At 55.5% G+C, this 26,189-nt stretch overlaps 1 protein-coding gene across 3 annotated transcripts in view; it reads left to right on the top strand.

Moving 5' to 3' along the window:
* PTPRN2 (protein tyrosine phosphatase receptor type N2) overlaps positions 1-26,189 on the top strand; it is a 593,102-nt gene that overhangs the window by 33,332 nt on the left and 533,581 nt on the right. For all 3 annotated transcript variants that reach the window (XM_043873080.1, XM_043873079.1, XM_043873077.1), the window contains exon 2: positions 24,082-24,132. In XM_043873080.1, coding sequence (XP_043729015.1) covers positions 24,082-24,132 — 51 coding nt within the window. The remainder of the gene's footprint in view (positions 1-24,081; positions 24,133-26,189) is intronic.

Below are 26,189 nucleotides of genomic sequence, written 5' to 3'. Positions count from 1 at the left end.
CTGTTCTGTTCTCTCCGCCTGGGCGTCTTGAGAGGGGGTCCCTGGGACGCTGTGGAGAGCCTACCAGGACCCCTTGGAGAGCTTGGTCAGGCTTTGTGTGGGGAAAACAGCCCCCGCTGGAGCTGGGAGCATTTGTGGCCCATGGGCATTGGCTGGTTCCCCGTGGCTCAAAGGCCTGTGAACCTCAGCGCCCCTGTGTGCCTGCAGGGTGGGGAGCAGCTGGGCTGGGGTGAGCGCGTCCCTTTTTCTCTCTGCTTCTGTTTGTAGTTTTAACGCAGCAAAACTCTGTTCTAAAAACAAAGTAGGCATGATTTATTATCGGTAGAGGAGCACGCAGACGGGCTGTTTGCGCCCGTGCTCCTGTGGACAGCTGGCCCGGGCACCTGGGCCCTCACCCCCAGGTGAGAGGACGCGCGGCAGTTTGCATGGAGCTCAGGCTTCCAGGTGGCTCTGCAGGGGCAGGGCCAGCGTTGCTCGGTGCCTGTGTGTGAGTGGGCGTGTGTTGTAGAAGGCTGGACGGACGGTCTCGTCTCTCTCTACCCCAGGGCTGGGCGCCAGAGTGGGGGGCCTGGGGCGGGGGTCGGAGCATCGTTTTCATGGGATATGCGTCCTTACATTATTTCTCCACGAGTGGTGCTTAAACAGCTCTTTGGTTTTATTCTTTGCTGAACTCCCTGAAGGCTGCGCCCCTCTTGGCCAGGACAGGTCACTTTCACCTGCCCTTTCCAGGAGGCTGGCTGTGAAGCGCGTGTCCACTCACCCACTGCAGCGCCCCGGGCCTCGGTGAGAGCCGCGGGCAGGCCCGTCACTGTCCCTGGGCTGAGTTTTGGCCTCGGTTCACGACCTGCGTCTGGATGGCCTCATGCCTGCTCCTAGCTCCCACGACCATTCATGGGGTGGTCACAGCCCGTGGGTGTGACGCGGCCACTGGCCGTGAGCTGTGACTCCACGGGGTGACGTGGGGAAGGCAGCCAGGCTGGGCGGCAGGCAGCCTGGGGCGGGACCCGGGGCTGCTGCCTTGCTCGCTCCCGCCAGGGGCCCTGAGGCTCCACAGGGGCCCGCGCCGCCCTGTCCCCGGCCACACCGCTGCCCAGCGTCTCTGGCTTGGAACAGCCTCGGTTTTGGTTTTGTTTTACTTTGTTGTGGCGACTCGGGTTCGCGTGAGTTCCACGGTGGACTTTCACCAGGCGGTAATGCTGACTTTTCTTTGAGGAAAAATGGGCTCTGTCTGCAACTCTAAAGTTGCTTGTATGTTTTTCCTTGATTTTTTCCCCTTTTTAAATAAAAAATGTCCTGAAATATAGAACGTTCTTCCACTCCTGGGTTCTGCTTGTGTCCCTCAAGGAAACAGCGGTGCTTAAGCCACAGAGACGCGCGTGTGCACCTGAAGGCATGTTCCTTGTGCATTTCCCGTCCCCCAGCACGGTGGGAAGTTCCAGCCCCGCTCTGCTTTGGGCACTTGTGTAAGCCTGCGCGCACACCCCTCCCTGCACAGTGCACGCGCACGTTCACACAGCCATGCACACTCACTGCACACGCGCCTGTGGCTGTGTCCCCGTCTCTCTCTCCTGCTGGCCCAGGGCGGCCCTGCGCCCTCGGCTCACACCCGTGTCTCACACCCCCTCACTGCGCAGGGAACCGTGAGAGCGGTCCTGAGGGGAAGCAGCCAGACAGGAGGGATGCGGGCAGGGGATGAGCCAGGGCCGCGCTGGAGGACCCGGCCTCGCCCGGCAGGGTCCTGGGACCTCCGAATCACCTCCAGGTCTGCGGCCCGTGCTCACTCGGCTGGCTCCCGCAGGTCATTGAGTCAGCACTCAGGATAAAAATTTACTGGGACTTCAGTTCGATTGTTTTTGGTTAATTATTATTGTATAGAGCGTGTTTTCCATTACTTTTTATTGCAGATATGTAGTACTTAAAGTGTATTTTGTATTAAATAGGCTTTGTGGGCTGGCCAGGCCACCAAACCACTAATTCTGAGTTCCAAATATCTAACCCGACTTGACTGGGGGAGTCTGTTCTCAGACTCAGTATGTCTCTGTGTTCTGCTTCTGTCTTGGTTGCAGCAGAAACCCAGGGCTGGAGTGTGAGCCAGGGGTGTGCGTGCATGTGTGTGCGTGTGCATACGTGTGTGCATGTGCATACGTGTGTGCACATGTCTCTGCAGGGGTGGAGGCATGACAGAGCTCATGACACGTTTCTGCTCAACTGCTTACCTGCCCCCTTGGCCCCCTCATGCCAAATGGTCTGGCCCCCCATGGACGCCCCTAGTGGGCGGGGGGGTGAGTCGGGGGCCCCCCCACGGCCCCGTCTTCTCACACTGTTCACCGTGCACCCCGAGTGAGCGGGGGGGTGAGTCGGGGGCCCCCCACGGCCCCGTCTCCTCACACTGTTCACCGTACACCATGAGTGGGCAGAGGGGTGAGTCGGGGGCCCCCCACGGCCCTGTCTCTTCACACTGTTCACTGTGCACCCCGAGTGGGCGGGGGGTGAGTCGGGGGCCCCCCACGGCCCCACCTCCTCACACTGTTCACCGTGCACCTCGAGTGGGTGGGGGGCTGAATCGGGGGCCCCCCATGTCCCCGTCTCCTCACACTGTTCACCGTGCACCCTGAGTGGGTGGGGGGCTGAATCGGGGGCCCCCCATGTCCCCGCCTCCTCACACTGTTCACCATGCACCCTGAGTGAGCGGGGGGGTGAGTCGGGGGCCCCCCACGGCCCCGTCTCCTCACACTGTTCACCGTACACCATGAGTGGGCAGAGGGGTGAGTCGGGGGCCCCCCACGGCCCTGTCTCTTCACACTGTTCACCGTGCACCCTGAGTGGGTGGGGGGCTGAATCAGGGGCCCCCCACGGCTCCACCTCCTCACACTGTTCACCGTGCACCCTGAGTGGGTGGGGGGCTGAATCGGGGGCCCCCTACGGCCCCACCTCCTCACACTGTTCACCATACACCCCGAGTGGGTGGGGGGCTGAATCGGGGGCCCCCCACAGCCCCACCTCCTCACACTGTTCACCGTGCACCCTGAGTGGGTGGGGAGGTGAGTCGGGGGCCCCCATGTCCCCGTCTCCTCACACTGCCCGCTGTGCGGCTTCCCGCTCTCCTTCCACCCGTCTGTCTTCCTTCATCCGAAACACACACAAGCCTGACCTGGAGGACTTGGAGGGTGCAGAGGACCGTTGTCCATTAGGAGACGTGAATTTGCAGTTGTGTCCGAGTGCAGTCCTGGGAACACCGTGCCTACCCCAGCGTCATGTCTGATCATCTGTGCATTATCCAAGCCGGGGCCGTGTTCGGGCCGGGCTTCCCCGGGGCCTTTTCCCTTGTCCTGCTCGCCTGCTGTGGGTGGGTCAAGGTGGGCGCAGGGCCGGCTCCCCTGTGTGTCTGTGAGGACGCGGGTCACACGGGATCAGTACCTGCTCGTGACTGGGGGCTCTAACTCTACCACGTCTTCACAGCTCCCCGTCTCCAAATGCAGCCACACCCCAAGGTCCTGGGTCAGGACTTCGTATGAATTTGGGGTGACCCAGCTCAGCCCAGCACACTTACACCCAGGTAACGAGGTCCGCAGTGCAGGATGATGGAGTTAGCTTTCTGAGCCCTGGAGGGCCCTCTGGAGGTGGAGAGCTGGGAGGCAGAGGAGAGGTGAGGCCAGAGCCGGGGTTCACAGCCTGTCAGCTGCAGCAGGACGGGGACTCTTGTCCGGGCCCTGCAGGTGGGCTCAGGAGCACAGGTCTCACGGTTCACACCTGGGTGTCTCTCGCGAAAGCCCCTCTGGGTCCCTTGAGTGCTGCCCGGGACCCCCCCCCCCCGCCCCCCCCACACACACAGTAGATGCTGTGCGCCTGTGCTGGCAGGGCCGTGCCGACTTCTGTTCAGGGAAGTCATGTCTCTGCACCGTGTGTCTGGGGCCCCTTTCAGAAGTTTCCGGAAGTTGTGACCCCCTCAGGGGTTCAAGGGCATGCTCGTTTCTGCAGAATCCCATGGCAGCTGGGTGCCAGGGGCGGCCCTGTGTGTTTTCAGGGTGGTGGGTCCTGAGCGGGCTGGGCTGGGGCCCTGCGGTTCACACGGGAGCCTTGGGGGGCTCCTGCTGCCAGGCCCTGAGGCCGTGGCTTTCACGGTGGAGGGGTGTGCCCTGGTGTGAGCCCGGGTGTTGGGTGGGCTCTTAGGGAACCGCGGCTCTGCCAGGCTCCCAGGAGGCCTTCGATGAGCCGTGGCCTCTCCCTCTCCAGACAGGGAGGCAGCAGCTGGTGCTCGGGCCTGGCGGGGGCAGTCAGCTGGGTCCCCTGAGACCGCGGGGGAGGGAGGGCAAGCCTGCTCCCGGGGCGCCTCAGACGAATCCGAGTTCATGAGCAAGGGGAGCGCTGAAATTCTTGTCATACATTTAATTACACCTAATAATAATTAAGCGATTCACCTGTTACACTCATGTCCCTGGGGAGCTGTAGCTGAGGCTTCTCTCAGGAGGGACAGGGGAGCGGGAAGCGTCACTTCCAGAGAACCTCAGCCTGGGCCCACGGTGGCCGGGAGGTGGCCCGCGGCTGCTTCTGCAGAGATGCCCCCACCCTCGGCCCAGTGGCTGCAGAGCAGCAGAGCTTGGCCAGGAGGAGGTTCAGCCTGCGTATCTGAGATTCCTTTTCCTCTTTCTTTTCCAAACCCACAAGGGGCTCAGGGGCCAAGCTCACTGGGAGAGGGTGAGTGAGCTGAGGTCTAGAGTGGGAGCTTTCCTTGGGGTCCACTCGGAAGAGGAGCATCCCAGACCCCCGGAATAGTCCGTGAGCAGGGTGGAGGCAGCTGCCTAGAGCTCAGGCAAGGGCTGGGACCCACAGAAGAGCCCTGTGGCTTTTATACAAGAGACGAGCCCATGGTCGGGGGTTCCTGTTGAATGCAGTTCGTCTGGCGGTGTGTTTGCATGTTGGAGGGTGATATGTCGGGAAAGCGTGCCTGCTTCTTACCTGTTCCCTTGACTATGCTCTGGGCACAGAGGAGGGGTAGCTGACATGCACGTGTGAGCTCTTGCCACTGAAATGACACCTCTTCTGCCAGTGGGAGCCATCTTCTCGTCCTGGACTGTGGGGTATGTTATGCCCTCGGGCACACCCAAAGCTGGTGGTGTCCACCTCCAGCACACCCAAAGCTGAGATTGTCCTGTCTTGGGCCACGTGGGCTAAATTATTTCACTAGCTGTGAGCATTGCTTCTGATCGGCTCCTGCCTGTTATCACAGGCTCATCCTCGCCGGCTATGTGTGTGCCTTCGTCCCAGACCATTGGCAGGTGATCAGGAGACCTCAGCCCAGAACCCCTGATATTCCTGGGTGTGAACAGGAATCCCTCAAAGACAAAAGACAAGGCTGAGACCTGTTGAGTTACCCTTCTTGGAATCAGTCTCGGACAGAGCATCGGGAAGGTCATGTGGTTACAGCTTCTCAGTTTGGGATCTGTTTTGTTCAGTTTAGGATTTGTTGATACCAGCTGCTGGGCATTTTAAACATCAAGCAGACCTCTTGGTTTTCTTGGGGTGATGGGCTGAGCAAGTGAACAGCCAAAACCACTTTCAAATGGAAGAAATCAAGACCCTGTCCTCAGCTTCTTTTATCCAATGAGTTATAAATCCAGTAACTGGTAACCTGTAGAATTTTTCATACTACAAAGACAATAGCATGTTTAAAAACACAGATTCACAAAAGAGGAAGAAAATAAAATGGCAATATATTCCTACTGCTTGATATAGAAGGCCACTGCAGATTTCAGTGCTGCCTTTTATATTCTTGGTATTTTTAGCAAGCTTTTCAGAACTTAATGTAGCATAGGCTTATTACTGTATTATAGAAGCACTGACTTAGGGAATGTTTGGTTTCATGTATTCCATTGTGTGACTATACTATATACAAGTATACACACTGGGTTGGCCAAAAAGTTCACTCAGGTTTGTCCGTAACGTCATATATGTGTGTGCATGTGTGCTCAGTCGCTTCAGCTGTGTCTGACTCTGTGTGACCCTGTGGACTGTAGCCCACCAGGCTTCTCTGTCCATGGGATTCTCCAGGCAAGAATACTGGAGTGGGTTGCCATTTCTTCCTCCAGGGCATCTTCCCAACCCAGGGATCAAACCCATCTCCTGCATTGTAGGTGGATTCTTTACCACTGAGCCACAGGGGAAGCCCATATAAATGCATATATATTTATTTATTTAAAAACAACTATTTAAAGGAACAATTTAAGATTTGCAAAAAATGGTGACGATAATAGAGAATTCCCATATAACCCACACCTAGTTTCTTCTCTTATTAACATCTTATATGAGCACACATATTTGTTGTAATTAATGAGCCAGTGTTGGTACGTACGTGCGGGTATGTGTGGTCACTTCAGTCCTGTCTGACTCTCTGTGACCCTGTGGACTGTAGCCCTCCAGGCGCCTCTGTGCATGGGATTCTCCAGGCAAGAACACTGGAGTGCATTGCCGTGCCCTCCTCCGGTGGACCTTCCCGACCCGGGGACCAAACCTGCGTCCCTGGGTCTTCTCCCTTGGCAGGTGGGTTGTTCACCGATAGTGCCAGCCGGGAGCCCAGTGTTGATACATCACTGTCAGCGGAATTTCACATTTTATTTAGATTCCCTTAGTCCGTCTTGTGTCCGCTTTGTGCTCCAGGGGTCTCAGTCATCATGGCTCCTGAGCGTGTCTCGGCTCTCGGCCATGACCTTTCCTGAGACCGCCTTGGTTTTTGGTGATCTGGACAGTTTTGAGGAGTGCTGGTCAGGTATTTTGTAGAAGATCCCTCAGTTTGGCTTTGCTGATATTTTTTCATGATTACACTGGGTTATGAGTTTCTGGAAGGAGGACCACAGAGGTGGACACTGTTCTTGTCTCGTCACATCGAATCAAGGGTGCGCGTGAGCGGGATGACTTCCCTGTCGATGCTGCCCGTGCTCTCCTGGCTGAGCTGTGTCTGCTAGGCGTCTGCTGTAAAGTGACTCTTTCCTCGGCTTCCTCACTGTTCCCTTTGGAAGGGAGTCACTGTATACGGCTCACATCTAATGGCTGGGGTTATGTTGCACATTATTTGGAATTCTGCACAGGAGATTTGTCTCTTTTCATCGTTTATTTACTAATTCCTTTTACAGTTTGGTTAATAATCTTGTACTATATTTTTTCTGCTAAAAATTTCTAGCTTTGGTCATTGGGAGCTCTTTCCATTGGCTCTATCTGAATACTCCCATCTATATGGCTTTTAAAAATAAATGTATTTATTTATGTATTAATTTCTGGCCGTGGTGGGTCTCTGTTGCTGTGCTGGGCGGGCGAGGCTGCTCTCTTGCGGGGTGCAGGCAGCTCCTGCTGCGGGTCAGGGCCCTGGACTCACAGCCTCGGCCGCTGCTGTGTGTGGGCTCAGCAGGTGTGGCACATGGGCTTAGTCTCCCCAAGCCATGTGGGGTCATCTCAGACCGGGGAGCAAACCTGTGTCCCCTGCGTTGGCAGGGCAATTCTTATCCAGTGGACCTCAGTGGACTTGAACAGGCCATGTCGAGTCAGGCGTGCACAATTCACAATGTACAGAGAAGTCTCAGTGCTCTAAAATTACTCTGTGCTGCACCTACTCAGCCCTTTCTCCCTGGACCCCTGGCAACCACTGATTTTTTCCCTGTCTCTATAGTTTTGCCTTTTCCAGACGTCCCAGACTCTCTTCTTTCACTCACGGATGATTTCTCTTTCACTGCTGCAGTGACAACGCTGGTCCGCTTGGGGGCGCAGTGCAGGGGCTCCGGCCCACATGCTTGTGCTGGCCCTCGGGGGCCACAGGGACGCGATGCCTGAGCGGAAACATTCAGCGGAATCCGTGTGTTACCCGCAGGGCAGGGCTGTAGAAGTTTTCCCTTCTCTTCAGCAAGGCCTGTGGACTGTCTGCTGGGGTATGTCCAGGGGACAGGGGCACCCGCCCGTCTGGAGGGTCTTTCTTGCGGCTCCAGGGTGCGCACAGTCTGGAAGAACTGGAGGGAGAAACAGTTCTGTGGTCCGCAGGTCTCTTACCTTCTGACTGCTGCGTCAATTGATGTAATCGCCACGCACATGCCTCAGTGGGTCACCTGCGTCCAGTCGCTTAAGTGGAATCACAAACCCAGTGCTGCTCTCTAGGGACAGGGCGAGGCTGGGGACGCCAGCCCTGGGGATGGGTCCCGCCATGGTCTTGCCAGTCCTCTCCAGACACATCCCTTCTCCCCACGCCTCTCTGTTGAGGGAGGGGGAGAAGGAGGAGAAGACGTGGAGGGGGCGGGAGGGGGGGGTTCCACGGCGATTTGCCCCTCGGAAGAGGGTGGAGAGTTGTAACTGTCAGGAGGAAAGTTAACCTGGCATTTTTCCTGGCCCCGAGTCCCAGCCAACTCTTCTCAGCCTTTTGATTCCAGAAAAAAAAAAAAATATTGAAAATCGTGCATCAGTTGCAGACGTTGCACTGGTGAGATTCTCTACGAGCCACAGATGGTCGCGCATCTGAGAGTGGAAGGCTGTGGGAGGGGCTGTCAGACGGCAGAGCCCGGTTCTAGGTCTCAAGGCCGCCTTGCGCCCTGAGCGGGACCGGCCCCCCTCGTCAGCTCGGCGCCTCTGGGGTTGCGCTTGCCCGCTCTGAGCCTTCTTCCTGCCCTTTCTAACGGCCCCTCTTACTCACCTCTGACCTCCTCACGGCTGCCTCTCCTTCTCCTCTCTCCTCATTTTCCTAAGAACATGGTTGCTTCTCCCACAGGGAATTCTAGTTTTTTGTCAAATGGGAGAATTTCTGAAGTCTGTGAGCTGCTTTACTGTCACAATAGGAAAGAGAGAGCCCGGGTTAGAAGGGGGTGGCAGTGAATGTGAAGAAGGGCAGAGCTTTCTTTCTGTGATGAAATCTTTGAAAAGATAAAATAGGCTTATTCTGCACTTGCGAGAATGAGAAAGGGGGTTGAGGGAGTGAGGTTTTCACCGGGTGAGAACTTGAGAAATGGCTCCCTCATTCACACGTGCATTTAGTTACCTGCTGCTGAGCCTCTGCTGCGGGTTAAGTGGGCCCCTGGGACGTCGAAGTTATTCTCTGTCTCCGGGCCACGAGGGACCTGAGAGGGAGAGGCCAAAAGCTGCAGGGCCATAAAGCTGGGAGCATCAAGTGTTCCCTCTGAGAACCAGGCCCAGAGGGGTGGCCCCGAGTGTTCACAAGACACGGTGCATTTTCCAGCCTGTCCTCGACACTTTGGGGAACAGAGGCCCTGAAACATTCCCGGGGGGTCACCATCCCCAAAGCGAGGTTTGCAGCACGCTTCCCCCAGCGGCTCCTGGGGACGAGCCTCTGTATTTCACTCGTGTTTGTGTTTTTTAATTTAAGGCCCATAAAGGACCTTGAATGAGTGCTTGCTGAGTGGAACTGCACTTCGAGACGGCCCGAGCTGCTCACAGCCCTCTGCGAGGCGTGGAGCAAAGCGGTTGTTCCGTCAGCCCATGCTTCCCCCCTGCAGACCTGCAGGCAGAGGTGTTCTCACCGCCTGAGCCCTCCGCGGCCTCCGGCCAGCCTGCCAGCGCTGGACAGAGGAGGGGCTCGGCACCCGGGCCCCGCCGCGCGCTGCACGTGAGCTTGTGCCTGGGGGATGCCGGCTGGCGGCTTGCCCTCTCCTAGAGCGTGTTGTCAGCAGAACCCGTAACAGAGATGTCAGTGAGACTGTGGGGACCGACATGGGGCAGAGAAGTCTTGAGAGTCGATTCCTCCTGATTCCGTGCGGGAAGGCGCGCAGCTCTGATCCTGCTCTCTGCGTTGACACTCAACTCTAGTTCTGCGTCACCTCGACGTTTTTTTGGCCATGCCACGCAGCATGCGGGTTCTTCCCTGATGAGAGATCAAACCTGTGTCCCCCGCGTTGGGAGCGTGGAGGTTTAACCGCTGCACTGCCGGGGAAGCCCCACTTGATCTGTTAACTCCGGTCGGTAGAAGGGGGAAATGGCGAGGATGCCAGGTCCTTGACTTGAATCACAGCACTGACTGTCGGTTCCTGCGTCTCCCATGGGGCAGGGCTTGGGGCATGGTGGCTGTTGCCTGTGGTCTTCCCCCTCCTCTGGAGGAAGAGTCTGTGGTCCTGCTCCCGGGGTCAAAGAGCTGCCGCAAGTGCTGAAGGCTTGGGGGGCATTTGGGGCAGTTTTTCACCAAAGGTGCTGGTGGTTGGCCCGCTCTGGACATGGCCCCATGGCCCGTGCAGGGCTTGGCTTCACCCTGCCTGTCTAAGGTGTAGATACAGCTGGGGAGAACCAGCCCTTACTAAATCTGTATAGGATTCCCAGCTGGGAGGGCTGGAGAAAGGCTGGAATTGCACAGGTAGACTCCAGACTTAGGCTGCAGCTGCGGCAAGACTGAATTTCCACGCGAATGGGGACAGAGTTGGTTCCTGGGTCTGAGGCCAGTGGTGGGAACGGTACAGGATGGGGCAGGTTGGCTGGCTCAGCTGCGAACGTGAAAAGAAAATGGCTCGTGTTCTCAGCGAGTTGGGAGCCCACGGCGTCAGGGCTCCCAGAACAGCCCAGCGTTCCTGGGCAACGGCGTGGAGGTTTGAGGGCGTGGAGCTGCCCAGTGTGGACTGTGCTGGGGACACAAGACCACTTGGCTTAGGCAAGGCCAGCCGGTGCCCCCTCCCACCCTGAGCAGGGCGGTGGGAAGGGAGGCCCCAAGGAGCCCCCTGGGTTGGCTGCATCCCTGGGTGGGTCCTGGAGGTGTCTTGTCTTGGTTCCTGCCCATTCTTTTAAGCCCAACTTCTAACCTCCTTTTGGTCCTAGAGCAGCTTGCTTCCCTTCTAAGGGACCGGGCCACTTGAGTTTTCTGTAAATAACTGCATAGCTCAGTTGGTAAAGAATCCGCCTGCAAAGCAGGAGACCCTGGTTTTATCCTTGGGTTGGGAAGATCTGCTGGAAAAGGGATAGACTACCCACTCCAGTATTCTTGGGCTTCCCTTGTGGCTCAGCTGGTAAAGAATCCGCCTGCAATGCAGGAGACCTGGGTTCGATCCCTGGGTTGGGAAGATCCCCTGGAGAAGGGAACAGCTACCCACCCAGTATTCTGGGCTAGAGAACTCCATGGACTGTATAGTCCATGGGATCGCAGAGTCGGACCCGACTGAGTGGCTTTTACACGTTCAGGCTGCAGCGTCTGTCACAGGTGTTGCTCTTAGCTGCTGTGGGTGGCGCGGCCACAGGAGGCAGGAGCAGGCGGGTGGGCCGGTCCCAAGAGCATCTGGCCTGCAGTGGCCTGTGGCCACGGCCTGCGCGCTCCGGGGAGCCTGCCGCACCCCTCTCTGACCCCGGGCCCTGACGGGTGCAGGCGACAGGAGGGGCCAGTTGGAACCAGGGCCTGCAGTGGCCTGTTGCACAGTTGTCTTGTTTTAAGAGAGAAGCTTTGCTCTGCGTAATGCTCAGAATCGCAACATCAGTAAGGGAAGCACCCAGTAGATAAAATTACACTCCGCAGGATAGAATGCTGAAATAGTTGGAGGTGGCCCAACATGAGGTGCTCCTTATCATAAAAACATCCATCACCACCTGTAGTATAGGTAGCTGATGGGAAGTTGCTGTGTGGTCCAGGGAGCTCTGTGAGAAGCTTGGGGCTCTGGAAGGTGGGGTGGGGCGCTGGGGGAGGTTCAGGGTGTGGGGACATGTAATGCCTGTGGCTGATTCATGCTGACGTATGGCAGAGACCAACACAACACTGTAATGCCATTATCCTCGGATTAAAAATAGATAAGTTAAAAAAAATAGTATCCTGATTCAAAATTTTAAATTAAAATCATTTGTACATGTGATGCCATTGCTTCTTGTTGGAAATGAAGAAACTTGGGATCCGCCCCTGGCCTCTGGAGTCAGTGTGACATTTTACCAGGACCCTGGATGATTCACAGGCACCGAGGTTGAGAACCGTGTGTTCTATTATGTGACGATGACAAAATAAGATAGATTTCCTAGGGAGGGTCCTGGGGTTTTACAGGACTGCACGGGGTCCCGAACGTGAGGAAGTGCTGAATCGATGGCCTGGTCTTTCCCCTCTCACCAGAGCTGGAGCATGACCGGCCTGCACCCCGCGGCCCTGCACCCGCGTGATGCTCCGCCCGCTGTCTGTCCCTGTCAGCTGCTCTCCCTTCCACGCTGCTGCTTCACGCAGAGCTGCTGCACTTGGCCTGGCTCATGACTGCGAGCCAGGGGTCTCTGGGTTCCAGTTCTTTCTCCTAACGCAGCGGCTATTTGTACCCTCAGCATCTGACATTCAAGGCTCCTTCTTAAATATTTTTTTCAAAGCTTTGCTTTACTTTTGTATCTATGGAAACAAGCCTAGAAATGCTCTCTAAATGCAAAAGAACAACTCAGCAAATATCCATTTGTTGGAAAGTACTACTGCGTTCCAGAGAACCTGTCTGAGGACGGAGAGCTAGGAGACACTCACAGTACCACTCAGAACCCACCTCGTCCCGGTGAAGCGGGCGTGTGGGGCTGACCTTAGTGCCCCAGGTGTGCTTTGCCCGCCGTGCAGCCAACCACCCAGGTCTGCCGCAGAGAGAGGCCCGTGTGGAGCCACAGAGCCTGGCCTGAAGCCCCAGAGGGGAAGGAGTGGGTGGACAGGTGAGGGGAAGGGGCGTGCAGGCCGTGGGAGCAGGCCTGTCGCCGCCACTCCTCCTGGACCGTCATGGGCAGCAGCCAAGCCCCCCCATCTCCCCTTCCCCTCCCACTCTCCCCTTTGGTCTCCCCTTCCCCTCCACTCTCCCCCCGGTCTCTGAAGCTTCCGCTCTGGCTTTGATCTGAGGTCTGGGTGCCCTTGCCGCCCAGGTGAACACCATTTGGGGGCTGTGCGCTCTGGGCTGCAGCTCTTTAATCTCTTGCTTGTTTTTCAGAGTCTTGTTCCAAGACAAGAGGGTTCTTACATGGAAGCGGTTTTTCCTGCCTGGATACCCTGCCCTGAAACACACTTTTGCTTTTGATCTGACGGAAACATCCAGAAGCAGCGCAGTGGGTGCAGGGGCGCCTGTGTAGGGTCTGTGCCTGGGGTTGAGAGAGGGGAGGAGATGGGGCGGAGCTGGCCTCGCGCTTCCCCTTGAAATATTGCGGATGAAGACTGCTTTCGAGAGGGCATCTCTTCATCCTCACACCTTCTCTTTCGACGGAGTTCCTAGAAAAGAATGCAGGGTGATTCACAGAACTTCAGGGCTTCAAGCCCTTAGTGTTTCCACAAGAGACATGGCGAGAAAGTGGCGTTTAGGCTCTGGCGTTGAAGCCACGTTGATAAGGAGGCTGCTACCCAGGGTGTGTGGACTCCTGAGGGTTAGGGGGACCTGGCAGCCACAGCATCGCTGCCAGGGTGTGGCCGTGTGCCCGGGGACGTGGCTGTGCCGGGGGCGTGGCTGTGCCCTGGGGGTGGGGCTGTGGGCAGGGGGCTGGGACCGTGTCGGAGCAGGGTCACCGTGCCGGGGCGTCTGCAAGTGAGGGACAGACAGGTTTCTATCCTGCAGTCTTAGAGTGTAGGCTGTCGTGTCTGCCACATTCCCCCCACCAGGGCCGCTACAGCCGTGGTGAGAGCACCTCCTTAGACGCTGTGACTGAGAGGGGTTGGGTGTCTGTCCCGAGAGGCCGGCGTCCGCGCTCACAGGACTCGGCTCTTGCGCCCCTTGTGAGCACCGGGGCTGCACCGGCTCCCGTCCTCCACCTGGGGGCCGGCGGAAACTCCTCAGCGAAGGGCGGGAGCGTGAGTGCAGGCAGCTGCTGCGGGCCTCGAGGAAGGCAGGCCTGGGGCCGGTGTCCAGGTGACAGCTCTGATGCCACCCGGCTGACGGCCGCTTCCTGTGTCAGCCGTGAGCTCCGTTCCGCCGGGCTTGACAGGCGTCTACAAGGTGAGTTAGCACTGGTCCACAGCCGCCTGTGGTCCCTGCGGCTGTCTCTCGGGCCGGGAGTGAGGCTGGACCTCCCCTGCGGCGGTGAAGGACGCGCCCACCACGCAGGCCCAGCGCATCCGCCTCTCGGCTCTCCAGGGGCGGCCCCTGCACCGCGAGCCCAGCAGCCACAGAGAGAGGGGGACCGTCGGCGCCCGGCCCACCAGGTCCTGCCCTGGACCTCTGCCCCTCAGGAAGGGCCCCTCCCGCTGCCCAGTGGCTGGTCAGGCACCGGGGCGTCCTGCCTCCGGAGCAGGGTGGACACTCATGGAAGGAGGGGTGACGTGCTGCACTGAATCTCTTGTGCCGCTGTGTCGGTGCCCCGTCTCTGAATAAAGGGAGTCACCGGGCTGGCTGAGCCTCTGGCTGAGTGTGGACACCTCGGGTCCTGGAGGAGGCCTTGGAGAGTTCTCGTCCAGCTCCTTCATGAGCTGGGGAGAGCTCCTCATACACCAGCTCGGCTGGTTTACCCAGCGCCTGCCCTGCCCCTGGGAAGGCCTGGACCACAGGCCACCTGTGTGGGCATCATGATGATCTGGGGACCTGTGCCCAGCTCTGCCCCAGGGGCTCCAGGGGAGCCCTCAGCACCCACCCTGAGGGTCCCCCAGCCTGTGAGCACTGTGCTGGGGGCACCCGCCTTCTCCCCACTGGGGTTCAGTTGCTCAGTTTGATTCAGGCACGAAGCGTCGTATACAGAGGCCGCACACATGTTCTGCTTCTAGGTTGCTGCTGTTTAGATGTTTACAGTCAAGGAGCAGCTCCTGGAAAAGAGAAATGGCCCAGACGAGCAGAGAACAAGTGAAGGACTTGCCAGTCAACATCAACACCAAAACCTAAAAAACACCGACCAAACCCCCAGCCCAAGCAGCTGTCTGCCCACCGGCTGGGCATCCTGGTGCCCCGGGTGGCCCTGCTCCCGGCTGGCGTCCTCTTGTTCCCTGTGGTTTCCTCGCGTCCGCTCTGAGACGTGCCTCAGCCAGGCCTCCACAGTGCATGGGTGGGCTTTGCTGTGCCTTCCCTGGTCTCCAGGGGGCTGGTGGCCCCGAATCCAGGCACACTAGTGGCCCTCTCCAAGTGACCTGCCTCCCCCCTGCCAGATTGGGAGCTGCTCCCCGGGCGCTGGGCCGGGGGCAGAGCCGCTGCAGGGGCGTCACCATGGGGGTGCAGCAGAGGGCCCCCGGGGTGTCTGCCCACCCGCCCTCTGCGTGCCTCCCGCCCACCCTCCGGCCCTCTGCCCCCTCAGGTGGCTGGTCACCGGTGGAATAACGTGCAGGCTGCTCTCCTCCCCCAGGTCTGCCCCCTGCACACGGGAGAGAAGGGCCGCAGGGTGGGGGTGGCTTGAGGAGTCCGGCTGAGGTCTGGACCTGCCTACACCAGTGAAAGTCTCATGGCCTCGCTTGCTCCGGGAGCTGTGGTGAGCACACACCCTCTTCCCTGGAATGGCGTGGGGTCATGGGGAACAGCATGTTTGGGGCAGAGACAAACTGGGCTTCTGGACATGAGTGATTATTCTTTTTGAGTCCTGGTTTCCTCATCTGTAAAACGGGAACAGCGCAGTGCAGGGTTATTGTAGGACCAGGTCATCAGTGTTTATCTGATGTGGGACTAGGTCACAGTGTTCATCCGACGGGCTGGGTCACAGAGCTCATCCGACGTGGGGCTGGGTCATGGCGCTCGTCGGACAGCAGCTTGGGAATAAGCTGTACAAGGTATTGGGAGGGCCACATAATATATCGTTCACCCAGGAGAAGGGACAGGGGATGGAGAAATGAAAGACCCACGTGTAAGGAGATGTTCTGGGGAAAACTGCCGCTGGGAAACCATGACATACTTGTTGTCAGCACGCACCGCGTTGCCCTGTGCCAGGCGATGTCGCTGTAGTTTTCTTTGGCTCCGATAGAAACCGTTCTTGGCTGAGGAGCGTGATCAGTTCTCAGCTTAACAAAATTGGGTGCGAATATCTTGGTTTCTGAGCCTCTTCCTGTTGCCCGGTAGACGATCCATTATCACTGCTCCCATTCTTGTTCCGTGTGAGAGGGAAGCTGTTTTCCTTCTGGTGAGATGATTTGCTTTACATTCATTTTTTCTTACGTTTTCCGGTCGTAAAGCCTCTGTGTTGTGTCAGTGTGTGTTTCTGCCCATCTCGGCACTTTTAGAAGCCCTGGGGGAGGTGAGTGAGCTGTTTTGACTCGGGCTGGGCGAGAAGGCCAGGTCTGGAGGTGACGGGCCAGGGCAGAGGTGCCGGGTTGGGGGCCGGGCCCACGGGCTCCCCTAGCGGGGCCCGCTGGGGTGGGGGCACTGCAGTGGAGAGGACAGGTCGGGGCGGGTGGGGCCGAGTCTCCAGCCAGCCGGGCGATGGGGTCCAGCTCACACGGACTGTTTCCACCACACACAGGACAAAACCCTTCCCAAATGCCTTGTGGGAGTGAGGGGCTGTGAGAGGCAGGGCCGGGTGGGCCCCGCCCGGGAGAGCAGGTCGACTGCAGTTCTGACGAGAGCAGGAGAAGGCACAGCAGGATGGTCATGAGACCCTGCTCAGAGTTCAGAGGGAGCGAAGGGAAGACGTCACACCGAAGCTCAGAGTGTGCGCGCGTGTCTGTTGTGTTTGAGAGTGTGTCTGCTGCATCCACATCTGTGTGTGTGCTCTGAAGCCAAGGGAGACCTGCGGATGTCAGGGGTCAGGGGGCTGCGCACACACCGCCCAGCCTTCAGGGACAAGGTGGCCCACACCCTTCCAGTGAGCCAGCCTGGGCTTTCTTCCCAGATTTAACTCTGCCTTCAGAGTGAGCCCTGGCCCCGAGGCCATCCTTTTACTGGACCCGAGGCCGCGGCTTGAACAGTGGTGAGTGGGGGCCGGGGGGTGTGTGGACCTGGGCCAGGAGTGGGTCTGAACCAAGCTCTGGCAGACAAACATCTCTTTCTCTCCTGACGATTTATGGCTTATATTTAAAATGAAGTTTGATCTTTCTTAATTTTAGCCCAGGTAACAACACAAGCAAGTTAGTGGTCAAATCAGCAAGTGTCCTGGCTGGGAGAGATGTGCTCTAGCTGTGAAAACCAGGAAGCGTTGAGGTCTCTGCCATGCATTTTCTCCAGCCCCCTGGGATAGACCAAGCCAGGTGAACACTGAGCAGGTCTTCCTTCCGGGGCTGGCGATCAGGAGTGAATTGCGAGGCACATCCTATTCAGGGCGCACCTGGCGGTCAGCAGGAGCCCAGCAGGAGGGGGGGTGAATAAAGCGTCTCCCTGCTGTCTTTTCCAGCAGTCTCACCTGCCACTCACACGTGACACACACTGAGTCCTCGCTGTGAGCGACTCCGTGGCCCGAGCGGGCGCCTGCCCTTGCCCCTGCATCCTGCCTTTCTTGAGGGCTTCTGTGGGCACAGGAAATGCACTGCCATCATCCCAGTCAGTAACGAGGAGGGGCTCCCCCAAGGGCTGGGCAGTGGGCACGGCGGCCCGAGCCCCAGGAAACTCGCAAGGCCCTTGGCAGCTGCGCCTGGTTGTTGGCTGAGTGGTTCTCCCTCTGGGTGATTGAGCAAGCCTTCACTGTTGTTCAGACACTAAGTCATGTCCAATTCTTTGCGACCCATGGACTGCAGCTCACCAGGCTTCCCTGTCCTTCACTATCTCCCAGATTTTGCTCAAACTCATGTCCATTGAGTCAGTGATGCCATCCAACCATCTTATCTTCTGTTGTCCCCTTCTCGCCCTGCCCTCAATCTTTCCCAGCTTCAGGGTCTTTTCCAAGGAGTCAGCTCTTTGCATCAGGTGGCCAAAGTATTGCAGTTTCAGCTTCAGCATCAGCCCTTCCAATGAACATCCACGGTTGATGTCTTTTAGGATGGACTGGTTGGACCTCCTTGCAGTTCAAGGGACTCTCAAGAGTCTTCTCCAATACCACAAATCAAAAGCATCAGGTCTTCAGCACTCAACCTTCTTTGTGGTCCAACTCTCACGTCCATACATGACTACTGGAAAAACCATAGCTTTGACTGTATGGACATTTGTTGGCAAAATAACGTCTCTGCTTTTTAACATGCTGTCTATGTTTGTCATAGCTTTCCTTCCAAGGAGCAAGCGTCTTTTAATTTCATGGCCGCAGTCACCATCCGCAGTGATTTTGGAGCCCAAGAAAAGAAAATCTGTCACTGTTTCCATTGTTTCCCAATCTATTTGCCATGAAATGATGGGACTGGATGCCATCTCAGTTTTTTGAATGTTGAGTTTTAAGCCAGCTTTCTCACTCTCCTTTTTCACCCTCTTCAAGAGGCTCTTTAATTCCTCTTCACTTTGTGCCATTAGTGTGGTGTCATCTGCATATCTGAGGTTGTTGCTGTTTCTCCCGGCAATCTTGATCCCAGCCTGTGGTTCACCCAGCCCGGCGTTTTGCATGACGTGCTCTGCGTGTGAGTTAAGTAAGCAGGGTGACAAGACGCAGCCGTGTCGTGCTGTGCTAAGTCGCTTCAGCCATGTCCGCCTCTGTGACCGTTTGCGTGCAGCCCGCTAGGCTCCTTTGTCCCTGGGATTCTCCAGGCAAGAATACTGGAGTGGGTTGCTGTGCTCTCCTCCAGGGGATCTTCCTGACCCAGGGATCGAACCCAGGTCTCCTGCAGCTTCTGCACTGTAGGCAGGTTCTTTACTGCTGAGCCACTGTGGAAGCCCATAGCCTCGTCACACTCCTTTGCCGGTTATGAACCAGTCTGTTGTTCCATGTCTGATTCTAACTGCTGCTTCTTGACCTACATACAGATTTCTCAGGAGGCAGGTCAGGTGGCCTGATATTCCCAGCTCTTTAAAAATTTTTCAGTTTGTTGTGATCCACACAGTCAAAGGATTTAGCATAGTCAATGAAGCAGAAGTAGATGCTTTTTTGGAATTCCCTTGATTTTTCTACGATCCAATGGATGTTGGCAATTTGATCTCTGGTTCCTCTGCCTTTTCCAAATCCAGATTGAACGTCTGGAAGTTCTTGGTTTACGTACCGTTGAAGCCTCACTTGGAGAATTTTGAGCATTACTTTGTTAGTGTGTGAGAGGAGTGCAATTGTGCGGTAGTTTGAACATTCTTTGGCATTGTTTCTTTGGGATTAGAATGACCTTTTCCATTCCTGTGGCTACTGCTGAGGTTTCCAAATTTGCTGGCGTATTGAGTGCAGCACTTTCACAGCATCATCTTTTAGGATTTGGAATAGCTCAGTAGAATTCCATCACTTCAACTAGCTTTGTTTGTAGTGATGCTTCCTAAGGCCCACTTGACTTTGCATTCCAGGGTGTCTGGCTCTAGGTGAGTGATCACACCATCGTGATTATCTGGGTCATGAAGATCTTTTTTGTATAGTTTTTCTGTGTATTCTTGACACCTCTTCTTAATATTTTCTACTTCTGTTAGGTTCATACCATTTCTGTCCTTTATTGTGTCCATCTTTGCATGAAATGTTCCCTTGGTATCTTTTCTTGAAGAGATCTCTAGTCTTTTCCATTCTATTATTTTCTATTTCTTTGCCTTGTTCACTTAAGAAGACTTTCTTATCTCTCCTTGATATTCTCTGGAACGCTGCATTCAGTTGAGTGTATCTTTCCTTTTCTCCTTTGCCTTTCACTTCTCTTCTTTTCTCAGCTATTTGTAAGGCCTCCTCAGACAACCACTTTGCCTTTTTGCATTTTTTTTCCTTTTGGGATGGTTTTGGTCACTGCCCTTCCAAAATCACTGCAGATGGTGATTGCAGCCATGAAATTAAAAGATGCTCACTCCTTGGAAGGAAAGTTATGACCAACCTCGACAGCATATTAAAAAGCAGAGACATTACTTTGCCAACAAAGGTCCATCTAGTCAGGCTATGGTTTCTCCAGTGGTCATGTATGGATGTGAGAGTTGGACTTTAAAGAAAGCTGAGCACAGAAGAATTGATGCTTTTGAACTGTGGTGTTGGAGAAGACTCTTGAGAGTCCCTTGGACTGCAAGGAGATCCAACCAGTCCATCCTAAAGGAGATCAGTCCTGGGTGTTCATTGGAAGGACTGATGCTGAAGCTGAAACTCCAATACTTTGGCCACCTGATGTGAAGAGCTGACTCATTGGAAAAGAACCTGATGCTGGGAGGGATTGGGGGGCAGGAGAAGAAGGGGACAGAGGGTGAGATGGCTGGATGGCATCACCAACTTGATGGCCATGAGTTTGAGTAAACTCCAGTAGCTGGGAGATGGACAGGGAGGCCTGGCGTGCTGCGGTTCATGGAGTCGCAAAGAGTCAGACACGACTGACCGACTGAACTGAACTGAATGTGTAGTGTTACGAACCTCTGCCCATAGTTCTTCAGGCACCTTGTCTACCAGACATAATCCCTTAAATCTGTTTCTCATTTTCACTGTATAATGGTAAGGGTTTTGATAGGTCATTCCTGAATGGCCTAGTGCTTTTCCCTACTTTCTTCCATTGTAGTCTAGATTTTGCAATAAGGAGCTGATGATCTGAGCCACAGTCAGCTTCTGGTCTTGTTTTTGCTGACTGTATAGAGCTTCTCCATCTTCGGCTGCAAATAATATAATCAATCTGATTTTGGTACTGACCATCTGGTGATGTCCATGTGTAGTCTCTTGTGTTGTTGGAAAAGGGTGTGTGCCATGACCGGTGTGTTCTCTTGGCAAAACTGTTAGCCTTAGCCCTGCTGCATTTTGCACTCCAAGGCCAAAGTGAAGTCACTCAGTCGTGTCCAACTCTTTGCAGTCCCATGGACTGTAGCCTGTCAGGCTCCTCCGTCCATGGGATTTTCCAGGCAAGAATACTGGAGTGGGTTGCTATTTCCTTCTGCAGGGGATCTTCCCGACCCAGGGATTGAACCCGGGTCTCCCACATTGCAGGCGGACTCTTGACCGTCTGAGCCAGCAGGACTTGTCTGTTACTCCGGCTCTCTCTGACTTCCTGCTTCTGCCTTCCAGTCCCCTGTGATGAAAAGGATATCTTTTTTGTTAGTTCTAGAAAGTGTTGTAGGTCTTCATAAAACTGGTCAACTTCAGCTTCTTTGACATCAGTGATTGGGACATAGACTTGGATCACTGTGATGCTGAATGGTTTGCCTTGGAAATGAACAGAGATCATTCTGTTGTTTTTGAGATTCTGCCCAAATGCTGCATTTTGGACTCTCTTGTTGCCTATGAGGACTACTCCAAGGGATTCTTGCCCACAGTAGTAGATATAATGGTCATCTGAATTAAAATTGCTCATTCCCGTCGATTTTAGTTCACTGATTCCTAAGATATTGATGTTCACTCTTGTCATCTCCTGCTGGACCATGTCCAGTTTATCTTGGTTCATGATCCTAACATTCCAGGTTCCTGTGCAATATTGCTCTTTATAGCATTGGACTTTAACCACCAGACAACTGAGCATTGTTTCTGCTTTGGGCCAGCCTCTTCATTCTTTCCAGGGCTATTTCTCTGCTCTCCCCACCAGCCTATTGCACACCAACTGACCTGAGGGGCTCACCTCTGGTGTCCTGTCTTTTTGCCTTTTCATACTGTTCCTGGGGTTCTTGAGGCAGGAATACGGGGGTGGTTTGCATCCCCTCCTCCAGTGGACCACGTTTTATCAGAAACTCTCCTCCGTGACCTGTGTGTCTTGGGTGTCCCCGCACAGCATGGCTCACAACCTCATTGAGTTGCACAAAGCTGTGGTCCATGTGATCATTCTGGTTAGCTTTCTGATTGTGGTTTTCCTTCTGGAGGCTGTGGAATTGTAGTTCTTGCTGCTTCTGTCTGCCCTCTGATGGATGAGGATAAATGGCTTATGCACGTTTCCTGATGGGAGGGACTGGCTGTGGGGAAAACTCGATCTTATTCTGATTGGCAGGGCCACGCTCCATAAATCTTTATTCCACGTGTCTGCTGATTGGTGGGGTCTCCCTGTTAGTTGTTTGGCTCGAGGCAGCCCAGTCCTGGAGTCCACAGCTCTGTGGTAGGGCTCAGTGGCGGCCTCCTAAAGGACTTACGTCGACACGCACCTCCCAGGACTGAGGCCGCCCGTGCCCCTACCCTGTCGCAGGCCGCCGTCGACCTGTGCCTCTGCAGGAGACCCTCGCACTCACAGGCAGGCCTGGGGCAGGCTCTTGTGCATCACTGCTCTTTTCCCCTGGGTCCTGGTGTGCATTTGGTTTTGTTTGTTCCTTCCAAGAGTCTCTGTTTCCCCCAGTCCTGTGGAAGTTCTGTAATCAAATGCCACTATTCTTCCAAGTCAGATTCCCTGGGTCTTCCCAGTCCCTTGGCTGGATCCGCAGCTTGAGAAGTCTGATGAGGGGTGTAGAACCTTTGCAACAGTGTGAGAACTTCTTTGACATTACTGGTCTTCAGTTTGTGGGTCACCCACCCGGCGGGTATGGTATTTGACTTTTAATGTGATTGTGCCCCTCCTGCGGTCTCTTTGGGGCTCCTCTGGTGTCCTTGGACGTGGGGTGGAGGTCAGCTACCCTGGCCTGATTTCACTGCTCACAGTGCCAAGACCAGAGGAGCCGAGGGACCCCCTCAGGGTCACTACTTTGGGGGAAAGCAGAGCAGAGTCAGTCTCCTAGGCTTCCCTGTGCCCACTGCCTCTGGGCAGGTGGAGGCATTCACTGGCTTCCTCCCACAGTATCCTCTCCTCCACTTCGCTGGGCTCTGCAGGTAGAGAGGAACTCTGAGAAGAGGGGACTGGGCGCAGGGGTCTGTGCATGGATGAGGGAGGCGGTGAAGGCGTGTGCTGAGACTGGACTGAGAAGGAAATGCTGTTTCTCACGAGGTTTGGTATTTCAGGAGGATGGAGCTCTGCTTGGAGCTTGGGCCCCGGGCAGCATCCGGCTCACTGCGCGTCTGTGCCCAGGGCCTCCCTCCAAGAGCTTCTCCTCTGAGGCAGAGGGGCTGTAAGAGCGGGCGTGTAAAGCTGTCACAGGGCGGGTGGGACTCCTTTATTCTTGTGAGTGTGGGCAGTTCCGCCCTCTGTGAGACTCGCGCCCTTGGCCCTGGGACCATGCTTTGCCTCCTCTGCAGATCTGGGCCTTCCTCAGTCCACATCTGTCGGGGGAATGAGTTCTCCAGCTGTGGGATTTCAGAGCGATTCCCTTGTGAGGAAATTAATGACCGCAGACTTTACAGGGCCCCCGGGGGTGGATCTCCCTGTAACTAGTAGCTGCCTTCTCCTTGTCCTCCTCGGTCACCCTTCTGTTAACTCGTGAGCATCTGCCCTTCGCCAGACACAGGGGTAGCTGCTCCGGAAATGGTGAGGATAAGAAGACACATCTCTGCGGTTCCTCACCTTGAGTCTCATGCTCAGAGACGTTTTGCCCTTGGGCTGACATCACAGCGCAATGTGGAGAGTCCTGCAGTGGACGCCCAGACCGAAACAACTGACCAGCCTAGTCAAGGGTGTCTCCCTGGGTGACTGTGGACTTGAGTCTTAGTGGCTGAGTAGGATCTGTCAGCTGGAGACACAGCAGCAGAGGCTTTATGCTTCTGAAGGGATGTGTGTACCCAGGAACCATCTGGCTTTTGTTGTCTCCTGCTGGAGCAGGTGTGACTATGCCTGGGGCACCCTAAGGATCTCTCTGAGTGCTGTTCCCGTTGTTCACATCCTCCTGACTGGCCACAGCAGGCACTGAGGGTACATTTCAGGTGTCCCTGGATACAGGGCAGGACGTCTCCCTCCATGCCCTTCCCCTGCCCCGCTTGTGGGTAAGCACTTTCCTTGCCTCCTGTCTGGTCTCTGTACGGAGCACACGGGCCTCCCTCTGTCCGCCTCTGGGGTCCGTATGCCCTGGTGACGCCTCGGTGATGCTGTGGGCGTTAGGCACGGGGGTTTGACAGAGGACCCAGAGGTGCTACCTGGGTGACGTTGCGTGCAGAGCACCATGGGCCTGGCCCCGTGGGGAGCTTGCCATGGAGGTGCCCCCGACGGGCTCACCACTGCCTCCCAGCAGGAGGGGGACAGGATGACTGGTCATCCTCCCGGGGAGAGCCAGCCCTGCTTCATTCCCTCCCCCGACTCGAGCCAGGGGCGAGGGGCCTGGCTTCCAAATGCCCAGCGTCCTCTCACTGAAGCAGGCCCCCAGCGTCATGCGGCCCCTGGGCTCCAGGGCCAGCAGGGCCACAGCCCATGGTGCACTGAGGCTCTGACTTTTTCTCCTCTGTTTTTCCTCCCAGGCTGCTTGTTTGAGGATGGCCTCTGCAGACCCGCTGAAACCTGTGTGAATGGTAAGTGCCAGCCCACGGTGACCCCAAGGCTGGCTTTACTATGTGGAGCGGGGTCCTGGGTGGGCTCATGTTTGAGTCTTCTGAGCACGTGCATTGACCTCGGCACCTCAGGCACTGACGGGGGTTAGGCCAGAGCACCCGCCAAGCCCTCTGCATGCGGGGCCCCAGGCCTGGTGTGAGGCAGGGTCGCCTCTCCCCCACCGTAAGTGTTTGCAGGGTGGGCTCTGTCCCTGCCTGCCTCCCGCCGTGTCCTCCCCACCTGGCGCGGGCGTCCTGGCCCCACCCAGCTCTCTGTGCCACCAGGGGCCTGCAGGCGGAGCCCACGAGTGGGACGTGCCTCCGGGACCCTTTGGTCCAGTCCAGCCTCTGCCCTGCCGCCTCCGAGCTGGCTTGTGTCTGCTGGGCACCCCAGCACGCTGTCGAGGGCCTGCAGGCCTAGATCCAGGGGCGGCTAGGCCAGTGTCCTGGCGAGAAAGTCCTGCTCGGAGCCTGTGGATGCAGGGCTGGGACAGCTGTGTGTGCGTCCCCGCGGCGAACGTGTCCTGGGGACCACGCCGACGTGCTGGATGGCTCTGTTTTGTGTTCGTTCTTTTTGGGGGGGACTCTGTGCAGATTTAGGTCATACCTGAATGGTCTAGTGGTTCTCCCTAATTTCTTCAATTTAAGTCTGAATTTGGCAACAAGGAGTTCATGATCTGAGCCACAGTCAGCTCCTGGTCTTGTTTTTGCTGACTGTATAGAGCTTCTCCATCTTTGGCTGCAAACAGTATAATCAGTCTGATTTCGGTGTTGACCATCTGGTGATGTCCATGTGCAGAGTCTTCTCTTGTGTTGTTGGAAGAGGGTGTTTGCTATGACCAGTGCGTTCTCTTGGCAAAACTCTATTAGCCTCTGCCCTGCTTCATTCCGTGCTCCAAGGCCAAACGTGCCTGTTACTCCAGGTGTTTCCTGACTTCCTACTTTTGCATTCCAGTCCCCTATAATGAAAAGGACATCGTTTTTGGGTGTTAGTTCTAGAAGGTCTTGTAGGTCTTCATAGAACCATTCAACTTCAGCTTCTTCAGCGTTACTGGTTGGGACATAGCCTTAGATTACCGTGATATTGAATGGTTTGCCTTGGAAACGAACAGAGATTGCATTTTTGAGATTGCATTGAGATTGCATCCAAGTACTGCATTTCAGACTCTTTTGTTGACCATGATGGCTACTCCATTTCTTCTAAGGGATTCCTGCCCACAGTAGTAGATATAATGGTCATCTGAGTTAAATGCACCCATTCCAGTCCATTTTAGTTTGCTGATTCCTAGAATGTTGACGTTCACTCTTGCCATCTCCTGTTTGACCACTTCTAATTTGCCTTGATTCATGGACCTAACATTCCAGGTTCCTATGCAATCTTTACAGCATCGGACCTTGCTTCTATCACCAGTCATCATCGAAAAAGCAAGAGAGTTCCAGAAAAACATCTATTTCTGCTTTATTGACTATGCCAAAGCCTTTGACTGTGTGGATCACAATAAACTGTGGAAAATTCTGAAAGAGATGGGAATATCAGACCACCTGACCTGCCTCTTGAGAAACGCATATACAGGTCAGGAAGCAACAGTTAGAACTGGACATGGAACAACAGACTGGTTCCAAATAGGAAAAGGAGTACGTCAAGGCTGTATATTGTCACCCTGCTCATTTAACTTATATGCAGAGTGCATCATGAGAAACCCTGGGCTGGAGGAAGCACAAGCTGGAATCAAGATTGCCAGGAGAAATATCAATAACCTCAGATATGCAGATGACACCACCCTTATGGCAGAAAGTGAAGAAGAACTGAAGAGCCTCTTGGTGAAAGTGAAAGAGGAGAGTGAAAAAGTTGGCTTAAAGCTCAGCATTCAGAAAACTAAGATCATGGCATCCGGTCCCATCATTTCATGGCAAACAGATGGGGAAACAGTGGAAACAGTGTCAGACTTTATTTTTTGGGGCTCCAAAATCATTGCAGATGGTGACTGCAGCCATGAAATTAAAAGATGCTTACTCCTTGGAAGGAAAGTTATGACCAA

The sequence above is a fragment of the Cervus elaphus genome, chromosome 18 (assembly GCF_910594005.1).
Source record: "Cervus elaphus chromosome 18, mCerEla1.1, whole genome shotgun sequence".
Classification (NCBI taxonomy): domain Eukaryota; kingdom Metazoa; phylum Chordata; class Mammalia; order Artiodactyla; family Cervidae; genus Cervus; species Cervus elaphus.
The sequence above is the reverse complement of the archived record's forward strand: the minus strand, read 5'-3'. Positions and strand labels throughout refer to the sequence as shown.